At 43.5% G+C, this 24,819-nt stretch overlaps 1 protein-coding gene across 1 annotated transcript in view; it reads right to left on the reverse strand.

Moving 5' to 3' along the window:
• Positions 1-329: 329 nt before the first annotated feature.
• The window catches only part of NSG2 (neuronal vesicle trafficking associated 2), a 45,581-nt gene continuing 21,091 nt past the window's right edge, over positions 330-24,819 (reverse strand). The window contains exons 4-5 of the mRNA XM_050962870.1: positions 3,852-3,962; positions 330-2,285 (exon numbers count right to left, since the gene is read on the reverse strand). Of these exons, the coding sequence (XP_050818827.1) occupies positions 2,094-2,285; positions 3,852-3,962 (303 nt within the window). The 3' untranslated portion in view covers positions 330-2,093. The remainder of the gene's footprint in view (positions 2,286-3,851; positions 3,963-24,819) is intronic.

The raw sequence follows: 24,819 nt of genomic DNA on the forward strand, positions 1-24,819 counted from the left end.
CAGAGCAGTGAAAAGGGGGCCTTATGTAACTGAGAATCAGATGATCCAGTAGATGCACCCACACTAAAGCCTCTTGTTTTGAAGGGTTTTTTCCAGCTGAAAAACAAGCAAACAAACAAATAAAAGTGTTTGAGGTTCCCCCCACCAGCAATAAATGCAAGCGAGTTCTGAACAACCTCTGAAGCTTCCAAACATTTCCATTTCCACCAATACAGAGTAGACATCTCTGCCACCACCACACTCAGCAGTTCCATGCACACAAACATTCCCACTGCTCCCTCTTCACAACATGACAGCAGGACACAGACAAAAGAAACCCTTCAGGGGAGTTGAGACTCTCAGACACATCTAGCTTTATTTTTCCTGTCAGAAAAGTTCAAGAATTACACCAAAAAATACTTCAGTCTCTGCTACTTACTGACAAAACGCACACCACAAAATTATAAATTGTTCAGTCATTTGTCGGAGTTTTGATTTTTCTGTGGTGGGGTTTGTACATTTCAAGTGAAAAATGAATTTACAGGTGAAATATGGAGGGAGGGGAATCAGACGATGGGGTTTGGCACTACAGTTTTAGCTATACTATACAATTGCTTATCATGACTCCTGTCAGCTCAGTCCTGCCCCCACTTACACCAGGCTAGTCCCATTCAAACCCCTAGCAGCTGTGTGTGCATAATGAAGAACAAAACTCTGCCCAGTGGGTTTGGCTCCCAGTTTCTAGCCTGCAACACCCACAAATCTGATCAGCAGGCTTGGTGAAATGCAAACCTTAAACTCCAAACCCAAACATCTGTCTTGTCCTACTCCTGGTGCTTATTCTTTTGAACTCAAGCTGACTGCGATCACAAGTATTTTAACTGTCACACTGCAATGTTTTGGGTGGCAGCTCTGGAAAAGAAAATTCCTTTTACTCAAGTCTTACAAAACAGACATGCTTGCTCAGATCAGTTTGCAAGCTAGATACTGGGCTGTGTTTGAACACTGTACAAGGCTGGACTCGGCTTGGGGTTTGTTTTTACATTCACGGGTTTATAAGTCAACTCAAACTTTGAATTTTGATAGCACTGTCTATCATTAACTCTCCAAATATTTTACACACCAACAGACAAACCCTCACAATCCCCACATAAGTAGTGTCCATGAAATAAGGACAAGGGGGAAATGAGGCACAGAGGGGGCTTGATCCTTTAAGGTACTAACCCTCTCCTGTGAGGTACTAAGCATCCTAGACTTACAATGAAGTTATTTGTTTCTTTGCTCTCCAAAGAAGTGCTCAGCATCTCAAAGGATCAGGCCCCATGTGACTTATCCAAGATCACACAGGTAATCTGTGGCAGAACTGGGAATAGAGCCTGACTCCCGGTCCTGTGCTGAAGAGATTTAAACACAACAGCTTCCTTCTCCTACTCTATGTCCAAAACATTTAATCCTGACAAACCCACTGAAGATCTCCAATACCATGACTGTGTATTCCAAATCCCTCGATCTTTCTGTTTTTAATTCAGGCCTCAGACTGAACACACATGCGTGTGTACTTCTCTGGCCACAAACTAATGCTGATACCGTATTCTGCGCAGCTCAGTTTGTCAGTAGAAGGACCCTGCTCTGGCAAGTTTAACTACCCAGTGACATGATTCGTAAAAGACTTCCCCCTACCCCTGCATGTCAAACAAGGTATTCAAACGTTCTTCCGTTACATACTGCTCTAGGGTCACACCTTTCTGCCAAAGATACAGTTTCTGGGAGATTCTCTTTGTTTGATTCCATCCTCTCTGGTTGTTTTCTGAATTTGCTTTTTTTGTTTTTTCATTTATTTTTCTAACAAATATTTAAGCAATGATTTTAAAAATATTTTTACATCGTAAAGTTACAGTCAACATCAAACATGCCTTTGTACAAGAGCCTGGCTCGGTTACAAATCCACGAGAACAATGCACGAAAAGAAATATCAATTAAGATGTCTCCTGCACTTGAGTTTCATTTCTTCTTCTTGTGCTGTTAGCACTGCGCCCTCCTTGAGGCAGAGCGATACTTCATAGATACGGTGTTGTTTCCCTACTCCCAACCCCTCCCGTCACCACTGAGTAGTTTTAATGGCCTTCTGTCTTGGCAGCCTTGGCTTCATGGTTTACCGATCCCGAAGAAAGCCAGGGCGATACAGACCGTGAGCTGGTTTGCTTAGCCATGCTGTAATGGCTTATGACAGTATAGAATCTGCCCCGGGAATTGGAATCCTGTGCTGAGTAATAGGCATCCAGGGAGGCTGGGATACATCTCTTATGCTAGAGAGAGGGAAAAAGCAGGACAAGTAAGTAGCAGTCACATCACTTAACATTTATTTTAAACTCCCAGTTCGTTCTCACGTGGATGACCGACTCAACTCACTGGTTCATAGCAATTGGGCTTCTTGCACCAATGGAAACATATGTGCTCCTCCATTGACAAATAGCTTGGGGGATGCCAAGAAACATTAGATAGCACGGGGCTCTGAGACAGGTTCAACAGATGTCAAAACCTGCTGGAATTGGCAGCCTTGATTAAGACTGATTTCATTCTGTGAAACAGAACCAGAATTACAGAATAGGGATCTTGCTGCTCTGGCACAGCACTGGAACGCACCAAGATCAGGCACCTGCTAGCGGTACTGGGAAAGGACGTTGCTTAGCTCACAAAGTGTTGCATTGACAGCCCTGCAGACTGACGTTCTCTATTAATCTGTAGAACAGATACAGGCCAGGCAGAAGCAATGTAAGCTGCTTATATGCTACCCTGCTACCATGCCTTATCTCTGACCTGCAGGAAGACCAGCCCTAGAGATAGGTGGCCAGTTCAGTCTCCATGGCCCTTTCTGTGCTTCTTCTCTGTGCTGAGGCTGCCAACTAGTCTCTACTGCTGTAACGTGGACCCTTGTCCACTAAGAACTGTACTGAGAAAACCAGTTTGCTTTGTATAGGCCACAGAAGAGCCAACAAATAGTAAGAACCTTTGGTCCAACCTGCTCAGATTGATAGTGGTGACCTGGAGGTGAAGGGCCCCATTTATAATTAGCATGCCCTTTAGCCATCCAGTTCTCCCCCACCCCATTCCAGTGTGATTAAAGACCAGAGCAGAACACTAAATGCAAAGTGCATGAATTCTGAGGAAATTCACATTTAGAATTCAAAAGTCATGACTCATCTCCTCTCTGATTTTATGTACACTAAGGGAATAATTTACAACAAACAATATATCGAATAACTGAGCCTCTTTTCCTGTTCATAGAATATCCCCAAAGAATTAAGATCTTTATGAATTTATTCGCTGTAAATAGTCAACGATGTGTTTTGCAAACTTTTTTAACTCTGTGGACTGAGCAAACAGTTCTCAATGACTATCTGATATTCAAACTCTGTTGATTAGCTGTGATTGGTCAAACAAGTTACATGGTTTTGTTTCTGTTGGCCTACTGGACAAGGTGCAAAATCATGCCTCTCAAATACTTGCACATGCGAATTTCAAAATCAGTATCAGTGAACGCTCGTGCATGCAGCATTGAAATTTCCCTTGCATGAACATTTATGCCAGAAAAACTTGATCATTTGAATGTTTGTGGGAAGCAAACCCAAAATTCAACTGCAGTGCATTCATTCCAAAACATGAGGGATTATTTAGGGACATTTGTTTGTGGCATTCACAGAGATCTAATCCTGACGATTACAATATAAAATGATGGAAGCAGATGGAAGTTCACATTTTCCAAAACATTGATCACTTTTCAACATATTCTTGTAAATGCTCTGTTAGACTCTGACCATGAAGTCAATTGAATTGTCAGAGACAATAGAATCTATCTGGCTGGAATCTCTTACCTTATAAACAAATCCATCTGGGCAACTGTGATCATAAGTAAAGGCTTTGTATACCACAAGAAAGACTATGCAGGCAAGGAACGCAAGAGCCAGACTTATGAGAATAGTGACCTACAAAAGAGGGATAATATTACTCTACATATGTCAAAATGGCATATAAGCAATCTCACAATTAAATGACATATATTAACAAGCGTTCTAGTGGCCTGCAGTCTTCACTCCCCTGTGCTGTACTTAACTAAGCGTAGTCATTGAATGAGTGCTACATCCAATATCCCTGAATTTTGACATGCTTCCCCCCTCGACCCAAGACCTTTGATGTTGCATTTTCCACGTTTAATCCCTTACACGTTTCTAGATATTCACTAGGAGATTTAGTGCTCTAAAAGGCTTTGCGTTCTCACACTCTGATCTTGGCATCAATAGAAAGTATTTTCATACAGGCCCGCTGGTGTCAATCAGAGGTCACAAACTGGGGGAATAGTCATTGTCTAACCAGCTGTAGCCAAAGTTGCCTCCTGGCCCTGGTAAGATCCTATTTTTTCCCATTTACCAAGGGCAGGTGAGTGGGTAACAAGAATAAAGTCTCCGTGACACACTATACTTCTATGCCTTCTAAGTTACATCCAGCTTGATGTTACATGGTTAAATTCTGCCTAGGTTTCCTGGTGGGAAGGAAAGGGGTGTCTTCCCCTACCATACATAGCTGCAGAATGGTGACCCAGCCTTTTGTTTTAAGAGCCAGGCAAAGGACCAGCTAACACGTCCTGTATAGTGATGATCACAGGCAGTGTGCTCAGGCAGATTGAGGGCCTGGTGATGATCAGGCCAATGCTTCTCTTCCCCTTGTGTGGCTGCTGGCTCCTGGCTAGCTCACTGATAATAGCACACACAATGCTCCTTTTTGGACCCAACTCAGTGTTCTGTCCCCTCATGCCTGAATGTACTGCCCCGCCTGAGCCATTCTGCTTGACTGGTGCAATTTCATTTTCTCCAAACCACCCAGGTTCTCTTAAATGGAGTTACCGGCTTCATTCGGAGGACCTGATCCTGCTGTCTTAAATCAGGCAAATCTCCCACTGAGACCTCGATTGGGCCCTGAAATGCTCCCCGATCTTCTGACGAATCTGATGTGAGTTTCAAGTTTGTAATGAAACCCAAAATCAGGGGAAATTCTTGTGGTTTCAGGTTTCACTGTGAACATCCAGCTCAGCAATAGCACTAATCTCCCGAAGGTTTTGCTTATCCTAGCAGGTGTTCAGCAGGTGGGCAGCAGAAAGCGAAACAAGGCTTCAGCACTGCAATCTGCCTTTGTGCTGCCAATACGATGACTACCCAGTTCTGTCAAGGCTGTTGCATCATGCTGACTGGATTGGCATTAAAAAATAATCATCCCTGGGGCTCAGACGTAGCCCATTGCACTACTATGGAGAGCAGAGGTCACATTCTTGCTCTGTGGGATGACAGGCATGAGGAGTGCAATGAAGTTAAAGCTTAAAACCCCTAGCAGGCAGAGCATTTATGGCCACTTCCCCCACCAGCTTGGCTGGCTGGAAAGGGCAGGAGCAGCTTCTCAAACAGGGCCTAATGCTTGTCCAAGGTTGCAGGGTGGCTGCCTGCACTGGTGAGGGATTGTAAGGCTCTTGCTGCAGGAACAGATTCTTTGTTCTGTGAAGCAAGTGTGGGACCCTATGGCAAGGAAATTGCTGAAACAAAGGGTTAAGGCAGTAATTAGCTTTGTTCTGCCCTCCTGCTTACTACTATGGCAAAGGGAGACGCAGAGACATATTCAGATCTCTCTCTTTCAATGATGCAAGTTGTATATTTTATTATTATTTGGAGGACAGGGCCCCCACTAATTATACATACCCATAGCATCTACTCCTAGAAGCTGCTCCCTTAACCTATTCACAGTAGCCTGGTGATGTTAAGAAAAGAGAAAAAACAGAACTATGGCAAAGCAGACAGAATTGTCAGGAAAGGTAACTAGTCTATGCAATAAAGCACAGACTTGTGCAATTCAGAATCTATAGTAGCACCATCCATTTCAATTAAAAAAGCTGACTCTTGGATCACACTGTATTCTGCTTTAATTCTCTAGCAGTTCTAAGGGTCAGTATGATAGGAATCCATACCTGGGCTCAGACAGGCTGTTTGAATTGCTTGTAAACCAGGAACAGATCTGGCCTAGTAAATATTCCAGAAAGATGTGCCACATGGTGAGGTATATTCCCAAGCACACAGTGTCTGGTCCATTACTTATACTACATGCTGCTACAGTAAACCTGGCAATGCTACCTACGATGGCCAAGACATACAAAGCGTCACTTTCAAAGGATATTGTAAGAATGTTGAATGGAAAGAGTACAGCTAATGTCACATGTCCCCTGCGGAATCTACCTCCAGAAGGTCCACTCCAAATCAAAGGGGAGAAAGGGGAGGAAAAGAATACTCTCATCTGCAGTGATTAATTAGCCCTTTGTTAAATTAGAGAGTTTTAGAATGAAATGTAGAGAGATCATGAGGGCAGGCGAGATAGAGGCTAGAGTGACTGTTTGGTGACTCAAACACAAGGATTGCAGTGAATTCTGCAACCTTCTCTGGCATCCTAATCTAGTTAAGCCATAGCCCCTTCCAGAATGAACCTTTCAAACTAAGCTTCCCCTTAAGGCCTGATGTGCTGAAAAGAGTGTCACGTAAGCACAGGGTATCTGCAGGGGTGAGATTCAGATATTTATTGCCAGCCCTAATCAAATATAACTTGTAGAGAATTCAGTACTGCACCGGGGGTGGTTGGTAGAAACACAGCACATTTGCATGAAAAATACTACCCACAGCTATGAAGATGTTGGCTCTTTTTACTATATGATTAATTGGATTTGCAGGTGAATTTCAATGGGTATTTATTTAATATTTATATTCTGGTAGCCCAAAGGTTCTCAGCCTGGAGGAAACAGCCACCCTGCCCTTTTCATATTGCTAAATAGGATGGGGTCTGGGTTACATCCCAGCTAGAAGGAAGTGGGTGGACAAGGAAGACGCAGCATAAAAAAGCTTGACATCATAGTAGCCAATCAGGATAAAGGTCCCATGGTGCTACATGCTGTGCAAACACAGAGGCAGGCATGGTCTCTGCCCCAAAGTTTACTATCTAATCTGTTTAACTGGCTCTTTCAATTGCCTGTCAGATTCTGCAGGTGCAATGTAAAAGTACTACTGGTACTTTGAAACAAAAACACATCCAAATAAATACTCAAGAGATGCGTATCCTGAGAAAAACTCTCATTTACTAAAGATCTGCAACCAGTGACGAGCTGCCAGAATGTTAAAAACCGGTTCCCTACCAGGTCTTCGGCAGCACTTCGGCAGCGGATCCTTCACTTGCTCCGAGTTTTCGGCTGCACTTCGGCCGCAGGTCCTTCAGTGCTGCCGAAGACCAGGAGCGAGTGAACGACCCGCCACCGAAGTGCGGCCGCCGACCCAGTAGAGAACCAGTTATTAAGCGCCGCCTGGTGAGTACAAGCCCAAGACCCCCCACCTCCTACCCAACTCGTCCCATTCCATCCACTGCCCTGACCCCATCCACCACCACCCCAACAGACCCCCGGAACTCCCACACCTACCCAACTCCCCTCCCCCCGTTCCTCATCCCCTGACCGCCCCGCCAGAACCTCTGCCCCTTCCAACTGCTCCCTGCCCCTTATCTAACCCCTCCTCCCAGCCCTGGCCCAGCCCCCTTACCATGCTGCTCAGGGCAGCGTGTATCGATGCTGCGCGGCCTGCTGGAGCTCACAGGCCCCCCCTTACCTTGCCACTCAAAGCGGCAGGAGCTGCAAAGCTGCCCAGGAGCAGTCCAGAGCACTGGCACTGGGCTCTGCGAGAGGAGGGAAGGTGGGGGAGAGGCCAGGGGAGCCTCCCAGCTGGAAGCTCAGGCGGGCCGGACAGGATGGTCCCGCGGGCTGGAGTTTGCCCACCCCTTTAACAACCGGTTCTAAACCAGCTTCTAAATTTAACAACCGGTTCACATGAACCGGCTCCAGCTCTCCACTGTCTGCAACCCACCACTTTCCCTTCACTCACCACTCCAGCAAGAGGCTTGGGAAAACATTTGTCTTATAGCATGTCCTGAAAAACCACTGAATCCCAGCTCTGGCAAGCTACGGCAGAAAAACAGCTCCTGCCACCGGCTCCATCTCATTTAATACAGGAAATTATGAGCTCGCACACTTCTGATGATCACAACTGTCAGTGTGTTGAGGGTGGGTAGTTTGATAATGATGGTGACCGAGTTCCCTTGCAAGCTGGCAAGATGGCACTATGGCAAGACGTATATGTTGCTATGCTAATATGAGTGTTTGGAGGGCAGCCCTTGATGCTGGTTAGAAGACCTGAGAATGAAGTGTTGAACTATATGATGCTGTTGCTCTGCACTATTTACAGTATATAGCACAGGAATCTTGCCAGGCCTGTTACTCTGGGTTGATTGGAGGAGACTGATGGGGGATCAGGGTAAGTGTAAGATCAAAGAAGGACATGAAGTTACACTGAATATGTGCATCAATACACCTAAGACAACCATACTTGTCAAAAAAACCACCTGCTGTTTCTGCATAGCAAGAGGTTACTCATCCTCTGACCTATTTTTCAGTTCCCACAACCTTCCCACACCAGCGATATGGTATAATTCATTGGACTTTCACTACATCAAAGCCCATTCAGTCTCTGCCTCCCATGTGTACAGCACAATATCCTGCTTTTACAGGGCAGACCAACCAGGCTCTCTCAAGCCCAGTCCTAGCATCTGGGCTAATTTGCCGCTTGAGAAGAGAATGGGAGTGGGGGGATAGTCCCAAAACTGTGAGATTATCATCTCCCAAGTCTAGAGACTAACACTGGAAACTGGCCATAAGGATGGCAGAGGCAAAGTCCCTCTCTAACTTTCTAAGCCAGCTAAGGTGGTCAAATTACTTGTTTTTCTTAAGGGTGAAAGACCAGTCTCAGTACTTGAGCTCTTTGGGGCCACAGGAATATCCCTTACACTGCTAAGTCCCATGTTAATGTTCATGCTATATGAGAAATCATTAATAATCTGACATTACCAGTCCCTTTCCTCTCTAACAACTGAGCCTCTCATGACAATAGGCTCTCCTTAGACACGTTCTACTGTAGCAGCAAAATGCTAACACCCAATTCATAACCTCCTAGAATCAGGCAGTTGTATTAGCCTTTTTCTCCCTCCCTTGTGTAAATGAGCCCACTTTCCTCTCTGCTGCAGTTTCATGCACTTGCAAAATTACAGCATGGCACAATATTATACATGATGATACATAATGTAAAATTGATCTGGGATGAAATGTCACATAAGGTTTTAAAACCTATGGGGAAAAGAGAAGAAAAAATCCACCCACAAATATATTGCCAAGCCTGAGCTGAGATCCGGCTCCCTAGTTATTCCAGAAAATACAAAGTTTCATTAACATTCAAATACCAAAGACTCACATCGCTGCTATAACTATTAAACCTCCACATTCTAAAAAAAAAATGAATACTATGAACCTCAGCAGTCTCAAAGCAATATAAACACTCACTTAGGGGAAATAAAATGTACTCAGATGACAAAACCTACAAGCACCGCAGGCATGAATCTGTCGTGTGTGGCAGCAGGATTGGGCTAATGGGAGAAGTTTTTGACCAGCGGTGAAACAGTCTACACCATTATGGTCACTGCTTTTACCAAATTATGATACATCTTGTGCAACGTATGCCCGGTGAGGTCTCATTGGAAAAGTCATAATCTAGTGACCATTACTGTCCTGTTGAAATGTATCATCAGTGTCAATGCAGTTATGAGATTTTGCTACATGTTTGTTACTGAAATGCTGTGAGGCTGGGAAACACCCACAGATTAGCCCCTCAGAGACGACAAAAAAACTGTAAACACGGAGGCCTTATGTACCAAACCCCATGTTGCCCAAAGGTGCAAGCAAAAATTTGCAATTCATAATGAAGGATGGTCAGCAACTCAGATATACCATGAGGGCTGCCTAACCCCATGGCACAGCATGGATTTTTCCAGCACCTGGAGAAAAGTATAAATGAGGGACAGTGACATCACCATGGGGCCTCTCTCTCCTCTCCCATCTCAACACAAGATCATTTGGAAGACAAAGAAAAGTCTCGAATTGTGGGGGTGGGAGGACTAGAAGGCTTTCTAATTAGTATGAACTGTGAACTGAAAACTGCCTGCAATGTCCAGTAGGGTGAGAAAAACTGTTTAATTCAAATCTTGTTTAGCCTAATAAAGTTTAGGATTTAGAATGAGTGTTTACTTTTTATTTCTTATGTTACCAACTCTAACCTTTATGCATCCCACTTATAATCACTTAAAATCTATCTTTCGCTAGTTAATAAACTTATTTTGATGTTTAATCTCAACCAGTTTGTTTGTCTAAAGTGCTTGTGGAGTCTGCTCAGGTTACAGACGCTGGTGCATGTCTGCTACCCTTTGAGTGGTGAACTAATTAATGAGCTTGCATTGATCAAGAAGCAGTGTAAGATGTACATTTTTGGGATGCAAGGCTGGGTGAATTTCTGGGGGTGTCCCTGTATTCCGTTCATGAGTGGCTTGGGAGAGTATTCGTGTAACTTTGAGTATGCCTTCACATGCTAAGGACTGAAGAGGCTTCTTGTCACTAGCAAAGCAGTGTGAGAGGTACCCTGAGTCAGAGAATTAAAAAGGCACAGTAATTCCACAGTCCAGGTTGTACCCCAGGGCATGTCACACACCTCACATGTGTATCCCAAAAATCTGTTGGAAAGGGGGTCCTTGCCAGAAGATCACTCTAGTGGAATAGAAGTAGGAGAAAACACGCGCGCAAACACACGCACACACAGAATTCCCCTGGAAACTAAGAGCTTGATCCAAAGCCACTGAAATCAATGAAAGGATTCCCATCAACTTCAATAGGCTTTGGATTAATGTCTAAATTCACTTTCTCCCTCCTCCCTTTCCAAATACAAAACAAATGCTTCGTTTTCCCAAAATCCTGTGTAAAAGCTAAAGAATGCCAATCCTCCAAATACAAACAAGCCATTCTAGATTTTCATTGGGTTTACTGCAGTGAGATGACAGCTAATTGTGGTGGTGTTTCTGGTAACCTGGCTCTCATACCATGAGTCTGAGCATTCTTTGTACTGTGTCTGGTCTCCATGGCTGGCTGCGCATGATTTTTCACCAAAAATTCCCTTTGTCTCTCTTTAGTCACAGTGCAAAGCCTTATTTAAAAGCAAAACCCAGAATAATACTGGATTTAAACAGCAGGGCATTCTGTTAATAACCAGTTACATTTCAAGATGTCTTACATTTTTATTCCTTGCTTTTTCCTCAGTGGCTTCTTCCATCTTTTGGCCTGATTTTCAGAGGTGCTAAGCTCCTGCAGCCCCAACTGAGGTCAACAGGAGCTGAGTGTGCTCAGCATCTCTGAAAATCAGGCTACTTATCTTTTGCTTTTGAATAGGCGCGGGGGTTTGAGAGTCATCCTGGCATCTTATATAGGCCCTGATTCTGCAATGGCTCTTGCGGATTGGCCCCTGGGCTGGTGCAGAACCCCACGGAAGGCAATGGGGCTCCAGCTGGGCACAGCTGTTCACCTGCATGGAGTTCATTACATGATCAGGGTCTTAGAGACTTAGGAAATTAGAGCTCACTGGAAATACCAAGTATGGGCTGAATCCTGCTCACCTTACTCCAGTCAGTAACTTCATGGAACCTGGTAGGATTACTAGCATGTAGAGCTGTGCAGATATTCACAACAAAGAATTTGTTCAGACAATTTAGTTTTCTCTCCATATGAATTTCCCTCAAACGCACGTGCTGTTTGAATTGATCCAGCAAATATTTGTTGAATGTTGTTTTTACTCTATGGATTGGACACAGACTGTTCACTACTACCATTTCACATCCAAGCTGTGTTGGAGTTACAGATTTTTCACACAAGTTGTGTAACAAAGATTGTGTTCCCGAATGGATGACTATAACTCTTACAGAGACAAGGTGGGGAAGGTAATATCTGTTATTGGACCAACTTCTGTTGGTGAGAGAGACAAGTTTTTGTGCTTACACAGAGCTCCTCTTGTAACCTGAAGAAGAGCTCTATGTAAGCTCAAAAGCTTCTCTCTTTCACCAACAGAAGTTGATCCAATAAAAGGCATTACTTCCCCCACCTTGTCTCTCTAATATCCTGGGACCAACACAGCTACAACACCACTGCATGCAGCTCTTATAGTCAGGTTTCAAATGCACTTTCTTTAATATTTTTTTTAATCAGCATGAGTAGAGATACAAAATAACTAATGGTCCAGTGACATGGGAAGGCTACAATTTTTAAAAAACTAAAGGAAATTCTTATTACCCAACATGTAAATACTTACAGAACTCACACCACAAGATATCACTGGTGTATGCTTAGTAAGATTTCAAAAAAGATTAGACATTGATATGGATAATATCCACAATGGCATAAACTAGGATCAAGAAAATATAATGGGTAAAATAACATGTTTTAGGGCCTAAACCAGTAATTAACTGTATTCAGGTTGTTATATAATTGTCCATTATGGAGCTTCTCCCACCTTCCTCAGAAGCATCTGGCACTGGCCACCAAAAGAGTATTCTGGTTTAAGTGGACACTGGTTTGATTTGTATGGCCAATCCTATGCTCCTCTAGTAAAACATGATAACATAGTTTAAACGTGATTGAAGCAAATTCACTGTTAAATCTGAACAAAAATGTGCAGTAAAATGTATTCACTCATCTCCACTCGTGTGAGGAAGGTATGGCCTTTATTAACACCTGTTCTGCCATTTGATATACCTACCAGGACAGCTTTTTTCTAAACCTTGCAAACAGATATCCTACTTCCTACACCGGGGTAGGCAACCTATGGCACGCGTGCTGCCTTCGGCATGCGAGCTGATTTTTAGTGGCACTCACACATCCCAGGTCCTGGCCACCGGTCCGGGGGGCTCTGCATTTTAATTTAATTTTAAATAAAGCTTCTTAACATTTTAAAAACCTTATTTACTTTACATACAACAATAGCTTAGTTAATATATTATAGATTTACAGAAAGAGACCATCTAAAAGTGTTAAAATGTATTACTGGCATGCGAAACCTTAAATTAGAGTGAATAAATGAAGACTCGGCACAGCACTTCTGAAAGGTTGCCGACGCTGCCCTATACCTTTCCAGATGTTCAGAATCTTGTGTTTACGAAAGCCCAGAGATTAGTCAGATTAGGAAGGAACAATGGCCATTAACAGAAGTTGCCACCTATAGAATTAATCAGCCTTTGAAGCATCACAGATAAATGAGTTAACACCAGCACAGTGCACAGAGCTTTGTGTTGCTATGCAGAAGACCAAAATTCAGTTCTTGGGGAAAGATCAACATTCCTCCATGGAAGAGTCGCTGGGAGGGGGATAAGTGGGAAGGAAAATTCTGCACGTTTTTTCCTGGTACTGGCAGCCACGGTGGAAATGATTTGGGAACAGTGGGTTATGGAGGCCACACGCCTCTTGTGAACCCTTACAGAATAGTTCCTAGTATTACTAGTCTGTACCCTGCTCTGAATCTCTCTCTTCACATCCACTTTTCCAGGGAATGAGGCCACCACAGAAGCAGAGCGTTCAACTCTTCAAGACACTGAGTATATGACATTACTCAGCGGTAGGCAATTAATGTGACATTTCACATGAAATCTCAGCAGTGAAAAGTTAATGTTTTTTTGAGAATCTCCCTTTATGCAAGAACAAAGAATCTACATAGGGGAACTTTCAGCACTTAGATCTGCAGGATTTCTGCCAAGATAATTTTAACAGAAGGGGCATAATGCCAATAAAAAACAAGTCTCTTCCCATATGAGAGTTTTGGATAAATTAATGTCATTCCATTTGGAAACCCATGAAGTCAATTGACAACCTTGATCACTGCACAAACACACACAAAAAATTGTTAATCAATTGTTGCCAATCCCCAGAGCTTCTGCTAGTCAGTAGGAAGTTTTTGGCTATGAAGACATCTCACTATAAACTCAGGATGATTTCATTAGAAGGATTTACAGTCAATGCTGAGAAAAATTTTAGGAGTGTAATATTTTCCCTTCATCCCATAACTTCTCCAAGCCGATAATTAGATTTTAATACAATATTTAGTCCAATCATGTAGAAACCACCTACCCCATGGCCAGCATCATGCTCTGGTCACATGATCTGAGTGGCTCTGTAAGCAAAAACAGATCTGGCTGCATTTATCAGGATTTTAAAAAAGCTGCATTTTACTCCTGCTTTATATGAAGTCTCTGGGAAGGAAAGGAAGAAAGGATCAGACTAAAAAGATAAATAAGAAGGGGCACAATTGATTCTTCCTATTTACTTGGGTGCTGTTTAGGAATATACAGTTCAGTATACAGAATCAGCCTCTGGTCCAGCCTCTGGTTCCAGCTCATTCAAATCAGGGAAAAATTCCCCAAAATGAATCTAACCAATTTTCAGTGCAAGGGGGAAAATAGCCCTATGGCAGTCAACTTATGTCATGAAACGTAAGATTTGATTATCTTTACCGTCTCTTTGGCTTCTGTGAGCAGAGAGGACACAGGGCTATGCAAGAGGATGGGAAAATGTGCCATGTTTATTCCATCATTCTTCCACATCCCTTGAGATCCTGTGGAAGCCCCTCAGCAAATGCTCCACAGAAATCAGGTTCCATAGGTCCTATGGGGTGGGGCCAACAAAAGAGGAGGAGACTATGTCCATGACATTATCCCCTAAAATAGCAAGTATATCTACTTGAAGCAACATCAACCATCTCTGTAACAATTTTCCATCTCAGTCAAGTCCCCTCTGACTCCTTTCCTGGCTCCACCACTCTGGTTTCCACAATCTCTAATGCTGCCATACCTCTATTTTGTAATTTAAGAAAGAAGCACCCATCTACTGAGATATGTGTTCCCACCAACAACTAACTGCCCGTGCCCTGTGCCTTGTAATATTGTGAGCACAGCAAGGGTTTTGGAACAAGAATGCCATGATTCCAAGCAATTTGTCAAATAATTAAATTATGTATACAATAACTAGCTGGCTCAATTACATTAGCTAGTCTTCATCATGTAACATGATTTCTAGTGCCTGTTTAGGCACTAATAGCCTCAGATCTCTTTAGATATGCATGGTGCCAGCTGCCGTCTGTATGACATATTTCTGTGCCAAGTCAAAGGCCCTGAACGGAAAATATGCTGCTCAGTTTGCAAGCCCCTGTTTCTTATGGAAGTTCTAAAATGATGTTTTCTATGGAGAGGCTTGAAATGTTGAACACTAATTAATTTCCATTGAGTGCCTTAGACAGTTCCTCCTCTGTTACCCATAAGAAATAGCTTACTGCAGGTACATCAGACAGGAAATAACTAATTTTTTTCCTTCCAACAAAAATGAGTCCTTTCTGCCATCTTATCAACCCAGCAATGGCACCAAGATGCTGCAAATCCCACTGATGTGCAGAAGCTTACCAGTCACTGTTAGATGGTTTCAATCTTGGCCTTCCATATGGCTGAAGCACGCAGTAACATATCCTATGCCATGTGTCAAGTGCCAGTGCTGATTTGCTAAGATACATGGTGATATGTGCAGAGGACAGGATGATTTCAATGCAAGCTACACATGTACAGCCAAGGTCAGATTCAGGATGCTTAATGATCAAACAGTGAAGTTCTCCTCTTAAATTTAACTCCGTTTTCCAGTCTCACATGCTGGTTGCTCAGGAATGCCAACTGTAATGACTTTATTTTCTAATCCAAATTCCCAGTTAACACATGGCATACAATTTTTACAAATGGACCTTCAGAAAAAGGTGCTGAGCAAGAGTGGAAGTGACTTCTTTCTAAATCACTAATATGAGTAGGTTATTCAATTAATGGACTATTGTACAAGGACACTTCCTTCCATTATCAGCATCTTATAACATCCCATCATGTTGTGCAATGTCTAATCCATGACATTTCATTCCCTTTATTGCACGTGGGACTTGACTGTAGAAGCCTCAGCTCACCAAAGGCAGTGGGAAGGCAAGAGAGAATGTGATGTGTCACCAACAAAATGTCTCTCCCCCAACCCTTTGACTGACAGAACTCAATCTCTCACTGGACGCTCTCCAGAATTTAATCTTCTCTCTGGTTTCCCTGTTTATAGTGTGTTGGATTGTGCATGGTGAAGCTGTCAGCAGCATTCATTACTGTAGACATGGAGGTCATACTCCCACTCATATACCTCATTCACTGAGGACTCAAGCCTACCAGGGATCTGCTAACATGAATAAGGGCTGCAGGATCAGGTCTATAAAACAGAATCACCATTTTCAATTCCAAACCCATTCGGTAAGGAGCTCCTCCCAGTTAGCAGTTGAGGAATAGTAAGAGAACAACATTAATTTGATCAGGTGAAAGAATTTGATGAATACATAATCTACTGGTTAGTATGTTTTACAGGTCCCCCTCTGTTCCCAGTCCACAGAGGATCTTAGTCTGTTACAGCCTCATCAAGGGAGTCTTGCCTTTTTAGATCAAAATCTAGCAGCTCAGGCATTTAATTCTTGTTGTCCTTAGTTCAATCCTCAGTGTGTCAGCCAAGATGGTGGCTATCACATACGGAGGAAGAATGGTCTAGTGGTCAGGGCACTGGCCTAAGACTCTGCCATAGATGGCCTGTGTGATCTTGGGTAAGTTACTTAGCCTCTCTGTGCCTCCACTTTCCATCTGTAAAATGGGATAATAGTACTTCCTCACCACAGAGGGTTACTGTAGGTGCTCAAACACTACAGTGAGTGGGACCATATGTACCTAAGATAGATTGACGTGCACAGCTAAACAGCACCTAGATGGTGTTTGGGCTTTGGGACAATCCTATTGGATGCTAATTTTGTTCTCCCCATAAAACACCAGGATCCACTTCATAGAGGACTGGAGAAGAAAAAACATTGAACCTTTTAAAAGGGGAACATAGAGGACCTGGGGAATTATAGACCAGTCAATCTAACTTTGATATATGGAAAGATACTGGAATAAGCTATTAAACAATCAGTACACCTAGAGCACAAAGAGTCATAAGTAAAAAGGAACATGGATTTGTCAAGAACAAATCATGCCAACCCAACCTAATTTTCTTTTTTGACAGGGATATTGGCCTAGTCAATGGGGAGAGCAGTAAATGTGATATATCTTGATTTTAGTAAGGCTTTTAACATAGTCCCACATGACATTTTCATAAGCAAACTAAGGAAATGTGGTCTAGACGAAATTAGTATAAGGCGAGTGTAAAACTGGTTGAAAGATAACACTTAGAGAAATTTAATCAATGGTTCACTGTCAAATTAGGAGAATGTATCTAGTGGAGTTCTCCAGGAGTCTGTCCTGACAATGGTACTATTCTATATTTTCATTAATGACTTGGATAATGCAATGGAAAATATGTTGACAACAGTTTTCAAATATGTTAAGGGCTCTTATAAAGAGGATGGTGATCAGTTATTCTCCTTGTCCACTGAAGGTAGGGCAAGAAGTCATCATCTTAATTTGCACAAAGGGGACTGAGCTTAGATATTAGGAAAAGCTTTCTAACTATAAGGGTATTTAAGCACTGGAATAGACTTCCAAAGGAGGTTGTGGGATCCATGTTGTGGCAGGTTTTTAAGAATAGGTTGGACAAACACCTGTAGGGGATGGTCTAGGTTTACAAGATCTTGCCTCAGTGCAGGGGGCCAGGCCCCTTTCAGCCTAATGTGTGTATGATTTGATATTAGTAGGCAGTGTCCAGATTTTCTAAGATGCTGAGAACCTGCAATTCCCACTGGCCTAATGGAATTTTTGGGAGCTCCACAATGCTGAAAACCAGGTCATAACCTGTAAATTTGTTGGTGATACTCAGCAAAACTAAACTAAATAACTAAGTGGGAAAGTCATACAGAAGCATTCACTGGATTAAAAGTCATGGGGACTGGGCGCGGAGGTGTGCAGGGTAGGAAGAGAACACAAGAAGCCACCCCACAACAACCTGGCACACCCAGCACAAAGGACAAGGGACAACCACAGTTCTGGAGCTGGCCAACACTGCTGGGAGCATGCATTTAATGACAGCCTGGCTTAGAAGAGTGCAAGAGCTCTCTTGTTCCCAGAGAGAAATGATGCCAGAGCTGCATGGACCTTTCGATGCTGGGGAAGTTTTCTAACTGCTGTTAAAACCTGATCAGCTAAACTGATTTTTAAAATGGTTAGAGACAACAAACCAGCTTCTCTCCTGAGATTTGAATCCTTTGTGCAATTCAGACATGCCAACGGGCTGGATTCTGTCCACAAATTGCCAGTCGAGAAGGCTCTACTCAGAGAGGAACTCCCTACTGACACAAATGAACCATACCCAAGCCTGGTGCCTCTGCCCCCACCCCTTTACAGGAGTAGGAGCACAATACAAGTGGTAGAGAGCCTGGTGGGGGAGCAGCAGAGATCCACTCCGCCACCAATGGCAAATCTCAGAGCGGGGCACTAGCACCTGCTCCCTGATGCTGCCTCCTCCTCTCCTGCACTGAGTGAAGCTTTGGCAAAAGACAGAATCTGCCCCACTCTTTAGACTCAGTTTAAGGTGTTCTGATCAGGTATCCTTAAACTAGCTAAAAGCAGCTTTACATCAAGGCTATAACCAGTTTTAAAAAAATTCCCCTAGTTTAAGCAAACCCTCTGAGGCATAATCCTTGCTTGATTATTCCCTCTGGAACAATGAACCTAGCACTACCCCTTATTTGGGGCGGTGTCTAAATGCCTCAAATCAGTTTAATCTGACTGCTCCACTGCTTCATGCACCGTTTTTTTGGGTTGAGAAATTGCAACCTCACACAACTTACCTGCTGAAGCCATGTGTGGACAGTGTAATTACCTAAGCAGGGTTTGCAGCCTCAGTATTGTTTCACTGGGCTGAACCACAAAGTGATACTCTTCTAAGCTTCTTTTCCTGTTTATTTGTGCTCCCGTCACTTTTTACATTTCCATTTTGCATGCAACTCTGACATTTAGCACATCCTCCATAGCAACAGAGGTCTTGATTTAACGATTTAAATATCCTTGGAACAATCGAGCTGTTACATTTAAATGCATGAGATGACTTTCCTCACCCCAAGCCAGCGGACTTTTCACTTGAAATCAAAGGCCACTCTTGCATATTTTAAAGCGCCTTTGTTTGGGGCGCCCTGGTGGTTTAAAAAAATCAATTGCTAGTTTTTTCCTTTGAGAAGGCTGAGGTACTAAAATGTATTTCCATATCTGTATGTGTCATCGTGGGTCAGGAAATAAAAATACAGCACCAGCATTCATGGTCCAATACATCCATTTCTCTCACAAAACTATGTTTATTATGTGGGCACATCACACTAGTACATAGTGTAGAGACATTCCTGCATTTACTACAAATTGGCTGGGCCACAAATGCGTCCCCTGGGCAATAGGAGAATTTAAAGTTCTTTTCTTTTAAATGAGTACAGTATTACTGTATGAAAATACAAATGTTACTTCAAAAAATTTCAGCTGGTGTCTTCAAAGGAACTTCACCAATTTACACCTACTGAGGATCTGGTCCAACATGTTTAATATGCCTGCAAGTGTTAACAGGAGAGATCTCAGTTCTATTCCAGGCTCAGTCAGCAGCCTGTGCTGCTTTATGATAAGTAGAATGAAATTGTACAGAAAAGCTAGGGTGACGTGTCCAATTTTGAGCATTCTGACGTTTGGATACAGCACTTGAAATGCACTTTGCGAGAGTTAACAAACTTTGCCTTGGCTTCGGGTCAACAAACATCTCTGCGCCTTTCATTATGTTAGTTCTCACTGGCTAAAAACTAAGCCAGCCTCAAATATATTTTATTCCACCCTAGCTACCGACAAGAAAATTACCCTATAAATAGGGGCCATAACCAGGGGAAGATACCAGAAGGAAATATTACATTTGGTTGTTAAAGACAAAGAGACCCCATCTAATGAAATTATTCAAACTAAACTGAAGCTGCTATTATGTTCTACAATTTGTGCCCTGTGTGGGCTCCCATCTAGTCTCAGAAACCCTTGCCTTTAACATAAACCCATTCAGGAATTGTACTGTATTTGTGACACTGTCGTGAAGGGTCAATTGAGATTTCCATTGTTTCTGCAGAGAATACAGATTCAGGGAACCAAATCAGCAAACTCTTACTCATGCAAATAGCACTTACTCGTGTGAGTAGTCCCACTGATCTCAGTGGTTGTCAATTTACATACATGTTTTCTGAACAGAAATTGCATTCTCCCCCACAAAATTCCGCTAACAAACAAACAAAAACAAAAAAACCTTCAGCTAAATCTGCTCAGCTGATTAATTTGTTCATGTTTACTGAAAGCAGGAAATACATCTGAGGTACTTAACTATTACTTTGGTACAAGAGAATTTATGTGCAGAATATGGGCATGAAAATGAGGTATACTCCTGTGTTTGGGTTTTTACTTTTGATACAAGGACCTATGTTTCTTTTGTCTGTAAGGTGGCCTCCAATTATTTCTATCCAAGAAATAATCCAGTCAAATCAAAATGTGTTTATTTTGTGTATTTTACTCTCAGAACCTTTATGGAGGTGTTCCTGGCTTGGCTTTTTTGTAACACGAAGCTAGGTGTTAGCTGGAAGTGTTCATATGTAACTCAGACTTTTGCATATGCAGAAAAATGAAAAGTTGCCTGACTGATAGTACTATATAAGGCTAACATATCTGAGCATATGAAAAATGGTGCTATTTACTTTTTAGTGAGTGAGTCACAAACACCCATTCAACTCATCTTCAAAGCTTAGAATTGTCACTGTCACAACTGGCTAAACCATTCTGCCTCTGTGCATGGTGTGAGAATGACTGGGACAAGGGTGACCAGGTATACGGTTTTCAATCAGAACACGCAGTCGAAAAGGGACCCTGGTGGCTGTGGTTAGCACCGCCAACCAGGCCAATAAAAGTCTGGTCAGCGGTGCTGCAGGGCTAAGGCAGGCTAGTTCCTACCTGTCCTTGCATCGCACTATGCAACATCAGCATGTCCAGCTCCTAGGTTGGGGAGGAGTATGGGGCTCCACAGGCTGCCCCTGCCCTGAGCACTGGCTCCGCACTCCCATTGGCTGGTTCCTGACCAATGGGAGCTGGAGAGGCAGTACCTGTGGCCGAGAGTAGCTCACCGAGCTTCTTGCTCCCACGCCTACGCGCCAGACCTGCTGCTGGCTGCTTCCAGGGCGCAGCGCGGTGTCAGGGCAAGGGCAGGCAGGCAGCCTGCCTTAGCCCCGCTGCACCACTGACCAGGACCCTGTCCAAGTAAGCCTGCGCCCCAACCCTGAGCGCCTCCCAAAACCCGGAGCCCTCTCCTGCACCCCAAACCCCCTCATATGCAGCCCCATCCCACAGCCTGCACCCCAGCCCAGAGCCCTCAGCCTCCCTGCACCCCAACTCCCTGCCCTAGCCCAGAGCCCCCTCCAACACCCTGAATCCTTCATTTCTGGCCCCACCCCAAAACGCACACCCCCAGTTAGAGCCCTCACCCCCTCCCGCACGCCACCCCCCTTCCCCAGCCCAGAGAAAGTGAGTAAGGGTGGGGAAGAGTGAGCCACTGCAGGAGGGGCAATGTAGTGAGCAGGGGTGGGGCCTCGGGGAAGTGGCAGGGCTAGGATGTTCAGTTTTGTGCGATTAGAAAATTGGCAGCCCTAACTGGGACACATATGCCAGTCTTCTTCTGTCCCCCTCACAGTCAGGGGAAAAGGGGGGGAAGAATGGTGGCTGGTCTCAGGCAAAAAGGAGATCAGCAACATTTCTTATTTTCTTGTACATGTGCCTTGAGTGTGAGTGTAAGTTCATCCCAGAGCTGCACGGGATCTAGTTTGCACTAGCTTAAAGTGGATCAGAGGCCACTAAACCATAAGTGATGGAATCAGCCAACTCACTAAGGAGGCACCGTAACCCATCACACCGAAGTGGAAGAGAATTCCTCCTGGCCATCCTAGAAGAAAGCCTAAGGCTGGAGCCCCAGGGAAAAGGCTACCCAGTCACCTTCTTCAGAAGACTCAGATTCGTTGGGGGCCACCCCATCACAAAGAATATGCCAGAGGGAGTGAACAGGCAACCATCCAATTCCCCTCAGACAACACCATGTCAGATGGAGTAGAAGGGAGTCAGAGCCTGCTGAGGAAGGAGATTTATCTGCAAAGGTAGGGAGCTAAGTCTGGTAGTAGATGAATACTCCTAAAGAACATGGATAAGCAGCGAAACCTTCTAACATTTCAAGTTTTTCACCTCAGATTAAAAGAGAAACATCCTGAAGCTGAATGAGACCCAGGACATTCTACACAGTCTGAGCAACCAGGAAAGCACATTGCCACACTACCTATGCTGGATGTACCCCGAGTAACAAGAAGTTTTCACTACAGCTTGCATTTCACTCCTATCACACTCACTCCGGCAGTTCCCCTGTCTCCATGTTACCCATTCACTTCCACTTGTAACTCTTCATTTTGCCCCTGGCTTTCCTGGAAGATAAAGAACATTAGAGCACCATGCGTAGAGTGTAGCCCGGAAAGAATAACCCAGTTGCATTAACAGTTATCACTAAAATGAGAAAAATCTCTGTTTATTAGAGCATGTTCCCTCCCCGAAGCACCATTGGCATTAGGGACCGTAATATGATCTTTCAGCAGCATCCTGCATCTCAAAGATATCTGATACATGATGTGGCAGTTGCTATGGTAACACTGTTCTTATTATTATTAATTATTAATTGTTATTATTATTATTAAAAAGAAGTAGGGAAAACTGCATAACTCCTGCACACAAGCTTTGCCCCCACCCCCATCAGTAACTGTGCCCTGTGGCAACTTAGTAATTGAAGGATCCTTTTATTTAAAAATACAGATCTACAGTGAATGGGTACAAGGACACATACCAGACTCTTTTCTTTTAAGTAAGTATCTGTCTGCAGGTTAGTGATTGGAATATCAGCACAGAGCAGAGTCCTACAGGGAAATGTGGAAAAGCAGTGCCTTACATGGAAGAGTGGGAGACCAGCACCCTGTGGGCAGGCATGGGAGAACAGCAACTTATGGAGAAGCAGAGCACATTCATTCCCCTCCTATGGAGACACATATGGAGAGCATGGCAGGTCAATATCTTACTGGGAGTGTTGCAGAACAGCACCCAGGGGCAGGGGAGGTGGAAGAATGACATGCTTGCGGGGGAGGGCAATGAGGGAGCATGGCAGAGCAGAATATCACCGGGGAGAACAATAGAGTACCATGCTTGGTATCCCAGATGCAATGGCGATGTGCCCTTTTAAAAATGCGTGGATGGATGTGTAGCTGATCCATCCATCTGTCCATGTTACAGTGCAACATGTTACAAAATCAATATACAAATCAAGGTGCAATAATTTGGACATGCCTTTGGCAGGCAAAAATTCACACAGCAAACTCTTTACACCATGCAGTGTAAGAAACTCTTGGTGGCATCTCAGCAGATTTCAGCTACAGAAATACATAAATAAAGATTCTGGACCCAAATGTGCCGCTACTAAAGTCAATGGCAAAACTCCCCTAATCACTCCAATAGGAGAATGAGCCAAGCACTCTTTCTTTCCTTAAGAAATGCAGTGCCTACAAGATGAGTGTGCTTGCATTGCAAAATCTATCTAAGTAACCTCTTGGACAAGGAGGGGCCAAATGTTCTACTGGTGTAAGTAGATGAAACGCCTTTGATGTCAATGGACCTGCCCCCATTTATACTAGCAGAATGTTTGGCGCTGCCCCATCATCAATCCATAATATAAAGCCATTCTTAATTCTGAGACAAAGGCATTAAATATATGCACGCTTTTGATCAGCAAGAGATTATCACATTGTCTGCCGTGCAGGGTTTGGCTTGAGGCAACCAGGCTCTCTCCTTTGGAGGGAAAAGCTTTTATTGCAATTTACTTTTTAGTGAATAAACATGACTCTGAAATAGACTCTGTGGTTTAATTTCGCTTCTTTGACTCTGGGTCAGAGGAAGCTTATTGCTTTGGTATGTGTATTCAGGTAACAGGCATATTTAAATGGGTTCCATTGCACTTTGGGAACCTGCTGAAAAGTGAGTTGAATCATTAATCCCACTGCATATTAGAAATACCTTCCTCCAAGCAATCTCTGGATTTTTTCTGATTTGGAGTGATAAGAAATGCATTGTGATTGCATTCTCAAAAGGAAAGGATTACACAGCCAGTGATTCTGAAAATAGATCTGGCTACCTTATAGCAAAGGGTGAAATTTCCAATCTTGTTTAGTGAAGCAATGATCAATACGTGCAACTGATTTTCCAGCTAGATAAATTGCTCACAAGAAAACAACATCTGAAATATCTTCATTTCTCCCCTATCCATCCACTCTCAACCTTGTTCTGTTAGATACAAGAGTGTGGTTTTATTACTTCAATGTCCAGAAACCAATGAATTTAGCTTTCTCAAGAGGAGGATCCATAAAAAGCAAAGAAATGTGGAAGTCTTGCAATAGATGGTATCTACAGTCCATCCCCGCATCTGATGCACTAAACTACTCAGCTATGAAGGCCAGTGCTCCACAGCTTTCAAAGAGTTTAGTGATTACTGAAGTCACACTGGTCACACAGGGAAATTACTTGCTTGTATAAGGGGGAGAGGAGATGGGGAACAAAGAGTAACTGAATCAGAGGCTTCTATATTAACTGGAAGGTTGAAAAGGTAGAAAGGCAAAGGGAACCATTGGAGACACTGCTCTTCCAAATAGCCAAAAACCTTCAAAGAATAATGTGCCTTGAAACCAGAAAAGCATTTGACATGTCCTGAGTTTGACAGAAAGATGCTAACATGGCCAC

Source organism: Gopherus flavomarginatus, chromosome 7, assembly GCF_025201925.1.
Source record: "Gopherus flavomarginatus isolate rGopFla2 chromosome 7, rGopFla2.mat.asm, whole genome shotgun sequence".
NCBI classification, from domain to species: domain Eukaryota; kingdom Metazoa; phylum Chordata; order Testudines; family Testudinidae; genus Gopherus; species Gopherus flavomarginatus.